Source organism: Gymnogyps californianus, chromosome 2 (assembly GCF_018139145.2).
Source record: "Gymnogyps californianus isolate 813 chromosome 2, ASM1813914v2, whole genome shotgun sequence".
NCBI classification, from domain to species: domain Eukaryota; kingdom Metazoa; phylum Chordata; class Aves; order Accipitriformes; family Cathartidae; genus Gymnogyps; species Gymnogyps californianus.
In genome coordinates this window covers 66709407-66719649 of record NC_059472.1, presented here as the reverse complement: position 1 = coordinate 66719649, position 10243 = coordinate 66709407, and the positions used below count along the sequence as shown (strand labels likewise).

Here is a 10243-nt window from a genome sequence, read left to right as displayed (position 1 = left end):
TTTGTAGGAATTCAGTTCTGGAAAAAAACCAATAAAATAGAATGAATTTTATAATGAGTCATTTTAATGACTGAAACAATGCTAAAGAGAATAAACTGTTCTGTTAAAAAAAGAAAAGAACAATTTCTTATTTTGTGGATTAAATCTACCTCTAGCCAAAATTCAACCAGCAAAAGCCTACATTAAGGAGATATATACATATATATATTATAGTTTCGTTGCCTTCAACATAAATTTCAGTCAATAAGCTTTGCAAAAGGCTGCAAATAGGACAGTGTTTATCTACAAATCCAATAGACTGTTCTTGAGAGTGTTGCCATGCATGCTTCAATTCAGCAACCAATCAAGTTTGTTATCAAGTATCAACTTGATATATTCCTCCAGTACTTGATATCCGGTGGTATTTTACCATGATGGTCTATGGACATATGCAGGACAAGATTTATAAGTTGAAGTAGTATCTTTTATTTGACCAGCTGGCATAACTGAAATAATCAGATCAGCTTTCTAGATCGTAAGTGTTCTTCAAACCTGAACAGAAGTGGGAAAATGCCTGTATAAGAAAAGCCACAATGAATTAGACCAGAAGTCTGGCTCTAAATCCTGTCTCAAACTGGCCAATGGTAGATGCCAAAGAACAGAGCCAATATATAAATATATAAAATAATAATTATATATATAAATATGATTTTGTCCTCCTCTTTCAAATACTCTCCTAACCTACAATTATTTCTAGTTCAATCATTTCCTGAAGTGGACTCTGTTTCTGTGTATTTAGTACTCTGCAAATTCTGCTAACTTTTTTCAATTAATTTCTCTACTATAAACGTGTCCAGTCTCCTCTTAAGATTATGCAAATTTATAGCATCCACAACATCCACTGGCAAGGAGTTCCGCGCCACAACTAGACACTGTATGGACAAACTGCTTGCTTTCATCTGTCTTGTCCTGGCTCTTGCCATCTGAGCGCCCTTAATCCTTGTACTAGAAGGGATAGTAAATAAACAATTCTTATCCATCAGTAATTATTCTACAGATTCTTAACATATCCTCCCCAATCATATCTTCCTCTAGCTGAAAGAGTCATAGCTTACTTATCTGTTACCCAGGCAGCAGCTTTTCTGTATGCATGACCATCTTAATTGCCCTTTTTTGGACCTTGTCACAGTTCTGTTCTAACCCTTTTGAGATGGAAAGAAAACTCCGCTAGTTATTCAAGATGTGGGCAAACATGGATTTATGCAGTGGTACAATTCCATTCTCTTCTTTCTTCTCTATTTCTTCCTAAATCACGTCTACCACTACAGTTGCCTTCCTAGCCTCTTCTGACACAGAACTGCTACCTTCGCTGAACTACCACTGCCTGACTATCTTCATAATGATCAGCTCAGGTCCACACACTATTTTGGAAATGAAGAAGGGCCTGCACACTTGAAAACTTGTTGATTTTCTCCAAAAGTATCAAACACTTGAACTTCTACTTTCAAGTCTTACCACACTTCACATTTGGAATGGAAAACAAACTGAAGTAAGCAAACAATAATTGTACACACCAGAAAAAAAAGAGGAGGTATCGCTGAGGCTGTCTACTGAATTGTGGGAATTTTTCACCTCATCTTCTGTTCCATGTTAATTTAAATATACTCCTTTTGTCATGTCCCACATTTACATCATAGTACACTTGGAAAACAGCAAGAGGAAGCTATTTTGCTTCAATTGTGACTTTCAACCATCTTTGGTTTATCTGTTCTATAAATTTTACATATTTCTACACAGCATCTGTTGTTATTACAATAATTGCACATGCATACATATAAATGTTGGGGGAAATGTTATTAAAATACCAGAAAAACATTCACTTTTATGTAAAATGAAGTGAAAATTTCTACAGCAGATATTAAGCATGAAGTAATAAAGGTAAAGGCCTTTACCTGCAAACAAAAAAACCCCATAATCAAATACACTTAATACTCTAATATAATTGTAGACTCTTCTTCACAAGCTCCAAAGTTCCTTGGAGAGCTGATAAGAAAACTAATACAGGAAGCTTCATAGCAAATCTAATCAGTTACTCAAAGAACATCTGCACAATCACGGTATCAGTTCATACCACATCCCTGGAATAAGCACAAATACGGAACCATGTGGTTGTGCAAACCTGCTCAACAACACATCAATATACTGCATCCACTCTACAGGAAAACACTCAGGTATAACTCAGTGTCTAAAGCATACCACACAATAACTGCAGACAAAGCTTTTAACACACTAGCGTCTAACTTGCTGCTTCTCCATCTTGTCCTCAGACAGCCAAGTGCATGCTATGCTGCTTCTTCCAATGGCTAACCGTATCACTGAACACTCCTTTCCTGAAGCCTGTCTGGTTGAGTCTTCATGAGCCATGAAAGTGGGTTCACCATGTCCTAAGAAATATAACACCTCACCTTCCATCCTCTTTCCCCTACAAAAATTAGTAATGGTGTGACTAGAAAGGCATGAGATGCTAGTTTCCTTGAGTAAATATACTAGAACTCCTCACTACTGGAACGCTTCCTTGCTTGTGTTCATGGATCTCCCTCTGCCGTCTGTCAGTCACTTCAGAACCAGGAGTAAGTACGGTATTGCCTAACTTTATTACTCCTTAGAGAACGTGTGTTATGGAAACACGCAATGGCTCACTACACTTTAATAAAGCAAGCAATTTCCCCAAACCCAACTTTTGTTTCAGGGACCCCTATAAAATTATTTCAGAAATCACCCTAGTCACCCAACAACCAACTTGCCAACACCAAGCATGTATGGCATTTGTACCTGTCTGAAGTGACCAGTTATTAGAGTGCAATAGTTACTTGCTTCTACACCAGCACTGGTGCACTCCAATGAGAATGCTGGTGCAGAAGTGTGAGGACGAGCTCCTCACATAACTTTATGAAAGTATTTTTTCTCATAATAGTTCTGGAGCCGTTTCCGGTCATCTGAAACCTATGGAACAATGTGATCCTATCAGAGCGCCCTCCTCTTCTTCTGTGAACTCAGAATAACATGACAATGATGATGTTCAATATGTCTTGGAATGCATGAATGCTTCCATCCTTAATGAGTTTGGTGAACCTCTCTACGCTTCAAAAAAGACATCGAACATTTTTTTGACACACTTGTTTTACCACATAAGTAGGTGATCCTTCCCATGATCAGAAGTGTGTCATTAATGGATTCATGGCCTTGCTGACTTCTAGGAGCAGAGAACAGAAAGGAGTTCAGAGAGTCTAATGTGACAGGAGGTTAACAACATTCCCACTTTTAGAGCCATGTAAGACAGGCTAACAGTGCCATAATACACCACAACAAATTACAGAAAGGCTCAACTTGACTCGGTGCTTAAGAAAGTCAAAGAAAGTGCAGATGCATACATGACAATGCAGGGTGGACAGAGCTTACGCAAGCTCAAACAAGCCCAAAAACACTTTAAGACATAAACCGCAATTGCTTTAATTTTAGTGTAACGGCCCTTCAAACATTCCCACTGCTAGCGACAATCGTTTTCTTTTAAGGAAGATAAAGAATATCCACATTGTTCAAAATACTTGCACCATTCTCTGCTTCCCAAGTATCCTCTGCTCCTCCAACAAAACTGCTTTTTTGACTTTTTAGGACACGTAGTTGATGTTTCATTCAAAGCTAAACTTGTCCTTCCAACCTAGCAGTATGGTTTATGCTTTCTATTATCTTCTCTACATTGTACTAGATAAAAGCAGATGAGGCATTTCTGATTCAGGCAAATCTGAAGAAACCAAAAGGGACAACGTGAAACTGAGTGTCAGTTACAAGCAGTTGCAGTGCCTCCCCCTACCTAACCATTACTTTTTTTCTCCTCGGTTATTTCTACAACTATACAAATTTCCCTGCTATATGAAGGAAACCACAATACTCAACTGCAATCTGAACAAGAGGAAAGAAAGAGAAGGGAAAAGGCTGCAGAGATGGATCATGTGCTACATAGTTTAACGTGCACTTGGCATACAAGACTACAGCTTGTCTTTAACTTGCCGCCACCTTCTCCTCAAAAGCTTCCTCTGGATACAGAGAATACATCAGGACTCTCTACTTTATTAAGTGGACCTAGATGCACCATTGGAATTTCACACTTGTTGGAATTTTGGGATACTAGTTTTATTCCCCAAAGTTATCACTGACGTCTTTTCCTCCATTTTCTTTACATTTTACCCTTCCACAAACAATAAACTATACTATAAAACATCCAGAGGCAGCAGTATAAAATTCAGCAAATACTGAAGAACTTAGCAAAGCACCAGAAGCATCCCAATTACATTGACAATTATATAAAACTGACTGCATACAGAAGAGAATTAATAATGAAAAATGTTCATAATTTCCAGATGAAAACAAGAGCCACATCTGCATAAAGTGTCAGGAATCATACAGGTGAGAGAAGCAACCAATTATCTCTACAGCAATTCTCAGTACAGTATCATAACTCCATTGAAAGAGCTAATTCTGCATCAGAGAAATTCTGAAATATTAAGAGGAACTACAAAAGAAAATATGTAACTTCCCTCAGATATTTGTCTCGTGTATATGACAAACAGATGAACTGGTATCTGGAAGATTTGTTTGATAAAGATCCTCATCAACAAAAAATGAGGCATTTCTTCATAAGGGATGAAAAACAACAATAAAAATCAAGAAATAACTACAAGATCTGCTTATAAAAAGTTACATAATTGACATCTGGAATATGCATTGTATTACTGGAATCAAGTAAATAATTCACTTCTGTACTACTGGAATCAAGTAAATAATTCACTTTTTCTTCATTAAGCTAATACGTAGAAAAAGATTAGCCTTGTCGAGTCACCTGACATGAAAGGACAGTCATATGGACACCAAGAGCTCTTCAAGGTATGTGAAATTTCATACCAAACTATGATAAGTCTACTTTGCATTACACAGATAATCAGAATTACATCATTTTTCTATTCAGCAAAACATGAGGTTGTTAAAATTTAAACAAGATCACTCTGTCAAATTTTACTGATACAGTTTCCAAGTGAAGAATGAGCTGCTATGAAAAAATATCAAAGTATTTTTCAACTGTGAATTAATTCAGAAGACATTCATTCTACAGATTGAGGAGCACAAGTTCTTAAGGTAGACATAGCAGAACTGATAAAAGTTAAGTTCCAATTTCAGACTATAAAAAAAGACATGATTTGTATATACATATTGGTGTTTTCAGCTCATGAAACTGACAGGCCAAATGATTTTTGCAGGGTCACATGAAGTCTGAGCCTGTCAGGCTTTCTTTGAAGCCAAATTGGGCTTGACTTGCAAACAGCTGATGTAAAGGATTTTCTTTTAAATGGCGTTATGCCCTGTTTCACTCCTTACACTTGTGTACATACTGGAAATGTGAAGAACGCAAAGTGCAGCTTTCCATCATCTTTTTGAGACAGCTCTGCAAGGTCTCAAAGCATATAGATACTGTAAGGTCCAAAGTTTTACTGGAAGAGGATGAAGCACCGCATTTTAGGTGTTCTTCCTTTTCAGTATTTAGAACTCAGGAAGTGACAAAAAGCACAGATCTGTTGAAGCGTCAAGGAATAAAAATGAATGATGACGTTCCACTTCAACGCTACTATCAAGCTAAAATTTCCCAACCCTTCCACCAGCCGCTCTGCCCCCTCACACAGGGCTGCGTTCCCCTGCGCTGCAACAGAAAGTTGCTTCCCCGGCTCCGAGGAAACGAAGACCCCAACGCGCGCAGCGCCTAAATACCCCTCAACTTCCCTACAGCCAAAGCCGTTTCCCCAGTCCCGGCGGCTGAAGGGCCGAGGCGGGACCCAGCGACGCCAAACGAAACGTGGACAACTTTCCGCGGGCGCCCCGGGGCTGCCCAACCCGCCCGGGCCCCGCGGAGCCGGCTCGCCAAGGCGCCTCACAGCAACGGAGCTGCCGCGCGCTTCCCGCCACCGCTGAGGGCTGGCAGGGACCGCCCTCCCCCGCCCGGAGAGAGGGGCCGCGGGCCCCCGGAAACCCATAACGAGCCCCACCGCCCGATCAAGAGCGGAAGCGGCTGCGGTGCCACGGGACACCCCACCACACACCAAGGCGGAAAGGGTTAACCCTGCCTCGCCCGGGCGGTGACAGCCGCCTCCCTCCCTTTCCGGGCGCTGCAGCTGCGCCCCGTAACTCACCTCGACCCCACCCGCCTCTTCATTGCGCCGCCACCAGGCCCCACCCCTCACCGGCCGGGCGGGGCCGGGGCCGGGGCTCGCGCGCGGGCAGCCCCGGTGCGTTCTGGGATCGCCTCTGCGCCTCCTCCCTCCCCTCCCCTCCCCGTTCGGCGGGAGCGGCCGGCGGAGGCAGCTGGAACTACGCTTCCCGGCGTGCCCCGCGCAGCGCGGGAACCCGGAAGTGAGCGGCGGAGGCGGGGAGCGCGGGGCCCCGCGGTGGAACTTGCCCGGGTGTTTCCTGGCGACGGGGGAAGTGAGGAGCCGCCGCGGAGAGTGGGAGCCGCGTTTCTCCCCCTCCCGGGCGCCCGATCTACCATGAGACCCGCCATCTTCCCGCTCCTGCCTGACCCTGGCTGCCTCCTCCTCCTCCTCCTGGTGAGCGACCGGCTCCCCACAGCCCTTCCCTTCCCCGCCGCTCCCCCGCCCGGCCCGCCGCGGTCCCGCCGGGGGGAGCATCGGCCTGGGCTGGGCGGCGTGGGGTGGCCGGCGGGCCTCGGGGCTCTTCCCTCCGGACGCCAGCGTCCTCCCGCTCGCCCCGCTTGTGCGCGCCGGGAACGCGCCTCGGGCCGAGTGGCCGCCCCCGGCCCCGCCGCGGTGCCGCCCCTCGCCTCGCCGGGGACCGGGGCCGCTCCGCCGGCACCTGCTCGGCGGGGGAGGGGAGGGAGGCGAGCGGCGGCTGCGGGAGCGGCCCCGGTTGGCGGAGCCCGGTGTTGTGGCTGAGGCTGATAGGCTGCGGACCCGGAACGGGCCGGCGGCGGGGCGGGGCCGGGCCCTCCGGGCCGAGGCTCGGGAGCCGCCGCGGGCCCGGGGCATTGGCCTGGCGGGCGGTGGGGCCTCGGCTCGGCTCGGCTCCTCCGCGGAGAAGGCCGGCGTCGCGCCTCCCCTCTTCAGGAACCAAAGAGGGAAAGCGGGGGGAAGGAGCGGGCCCGGGGGGGGCGCGGAGCCCCTCGGGCGGTAGCGGGAGCCGTGGCTGCCGGGCGGGAACTGCCTTAACGGTGCCTCTCCGGAGTCCGCTTGTCGCCCGTCTTTCAGTGCTGCCGCTCTTAAGCCGAGGGGAGCGGGTTCCCCGTGCCCGAGCGAGGACGGGGCTGCTTGTGCGCCCTTTCCGTCAGCACGCCTGCAGCGAAGTAACCCCGTCCGAGCTCAGTGGCCGAAGCTGGGAAAAGTTCCCGAGCTGTCTTGCTCTGTTGTCACGTTTATCTTTAGTTGTCAGGCTACAGCATCATTTTTTTAGGCTGGCATTACATGCATGACTTAAGCCAGCTTGTGGCTTTGCACACACAGAAATGCAATCACTGATGCGTGTGTTTTGTGGAGATAAGTTGTCTGTGTTATATTTTATCTGTTTTTTTTAAACAGGCTGATGTAGTGATTCTTTTGCAGAATTATATTGGGCCACGTTCTGGGCCTTTCATAGCTTAAAGTGACTTGCAGAGCTAAAGGGGACTTGTGTGAATAAGTTTAATAGGATTTGGTCTTAAGATACTAATGTGTTTAATCAATCTATTTTAAACATTTGGGAGAGTAAAATTGGCCAGAAAATGAATGAATAATTGGAGGTAAAGGTAGACAGAGCTTGGAGGATCCAAAGGGAAGTATGTAGTAATGTAGCTACTAATGAATGAATTAGTTAATAGAACTGTGAGGACAAATACTTATTGAACAGAAAAAGCACTTGTTATCCCTTTGCAATGTGCACTTCTACCAGGATAAGCTCTGGTTAAATTATTATAAACTTGCTGTAGTTTCGTGGTTAGTAAATATACCTGATTGGTAGGGTTTGAAAAAACACATTTGCAATGTTTATATATAGATGACTATTTATAGTGTGTTAGCTCATTATGTGAGAGACTAAATTGAAGAACCTAGTATTTTCCAGTCACATATGTGCGTTAAAACAACAAGAATGTTGCTTATGCGCTAGGTTGGTTTTTACCATTGTTTTAAGTACAGACTCCAAGGAGCAAAAACAAGGAGTGTGTACTGTTTTAAAATGTTGTTTAAATGAGCAAGTACAAGTTTGAAAAAGCAGACATGAGTTAATGAAAGCATTTTTCTTTCTTCATGGTACAGTTGATCAATGCAAATTTAATATGCATCAGTTAGATCTATGTGTGCCAACTACAAAATAGGAAATGGCTAAGATCTGAAATTTCCCCATGTTTTAGTTGCTGTTTTGTTGTGTATGGGTCACTTAAACCGATTTCTAATGTGATTAAAAAGAACTGTATACATAAAACCTCAAAAAAAAAAAACAGGTCAGAGTTGTTTTAAAAATGTATATAATTATGTATAATGTTATCTGTGTAATTCTTCAGCATCATATCAGACATTGTCCTGTGTTGTAAGGTGCCTAGTTACATACTTGGATCAAGCCAATGAATCATTCCTTTTAGTAGATTTGTTTAGAGTTCTGGAAGAGTTGTCCTGAGCAGACTGGGAGTGGATCCTTTTTCTTTAAAGTAGCTGAAAAACTCTTTTACAAAGTATGGTGTTTGTTTTCTTGTGGCATTCAGAGAATCTAGTAAGGTGTACCAGATCAGCTTTAAAGTTCTGGTAACTTTGTTTTTCTGTTACCAACAGCCATGAATACTTAAGACCAGCAACGTAACCGTGATCTTGGTTGGTAAGGTTTGGGAGAGCCTTCTGCTCTGCATCCAAAGGATGTGCCATCTAGCAGAGCCTCTTTGAGCACAGCAGTTGGCATATTTTGTGGATAAGTGAGCTTATTAGTGTTACATCAGTGGTTCCTAGAACAGAATACAATTATATGTAGCTGTGAAAACAGCTTACTAAGCTAGTCTTGCTTAGTAATAGCAATGAAGTTAAATGAAATTATTTCTATTTCCAGACTTTTGGATAAGGATATTTCTTTTCTAGATGGGGAATTAAAATGCTGCAAAAGGAAGAAAAGCTACAATGTCAATATCAAAAGAAGTTCTTTTGTCTAACAAAGTTTGACAGTCAGAGATCACTAAAATTTTTGAGGGCTTTGGGTCTCACTCTAATATTCTTCTCCCTGGTCTCACTGAAGGTTGGGTTGCTAGGATGGAGACTGCAGCACAACATGTTACAGGGATACCTACCAGTCCCAGCACAACCCTTTTCCCTTCCAGCTTTTCAGCCTCATGTGCTAGCATTGTACTGGGCTGCTGGGAGACGAAACGGGGCAGGAGAGAGGATGGGGGAAGTATAGGCTGGCATGACCTCTGCCTCTGCGACACTGGAGCTGAGTGGAGAGGTGAGCAGCGCACAGCACAGGCTGTAGAGGATCGTGTACAGCTGATTGCAAGACTGGAATAAGAGATGCATAGTAATGTCATGTGGCCCCTCGTACTTGTAAATTAACATGTTTCTGCCATGTTGGTATATTGCTTAATGCTGGGTAGGACAGATCTTTAAGATGAATCCAAGACAGCAGAATAAATGCTGACAGGTCAGTGGCTCATCACATTCTCCTCTAAGGCAAGGTGTGGTTCTTTGGCTTTGCTCTAACCAATCGTTCTGTGTTTTTGCCTCTACTTGCAGATGTGTATACTTTGATTATCAAGAGAATTCTAGAACAAGACACTCTGTTGCACATACTTCTGCATATGTTTGAAAGACATTTGTCATGTTGTTCAGTACTTCACTGGGAGGCTCATGCGCAGTGTCCCTGAGCAGTAGATGTGACTAGAGGAAACCACCAACTGATAGTGAGGGAAATGAAAGGGGAAGTTCTTTGTGGTTTTTTTGTTCTTTCTCCCCCCCCCCCCTCTTCCCTCAAACAACTAAAAAGATTTCCCAATTCTTGCACTTCGATCTGCGGCAGTTTATTAGGTTTCAAAACACCGCTACTATACCTTTTCTTTGTAGCTTGTTTGGAAAGGTGTCGTAGACAAACTGGGAACACCTACATCTTAATATATTTGACAACATCTTTGGAAGAGCATATTTGTCCTCTCATATTCTGAGAATGTGAAATGTTGGAGTGTTTTCTGAGTCTTACC

The 10243-nt window shown here is 44.0% G+C and overlaps 1 protein-coding gene across 1 annotated transcript in view; it reads left to right on the top strand.

Moving 5' to 3' along the window:
• The first annotated feature begins 6480 nt into the window (after positions 1–6480).
• ERP44 (endoplasmic reticulum protein 44) overlaps positions 6481–10243 on the top strand; it is a 55189-nt gene continuing 51426 nt past the window's right edge. The window contains exon 1 of the mRNA XM_050892575.1: positions 6481–6629. Coding sequence (XP_050748532.1) covers positions 6570–6629 — 60 coding nt within the window. The 5' untranslated portion in view covers positions 6481–6569. The remainder of the gene's footprint in view (positions 6630–10243) is intronic.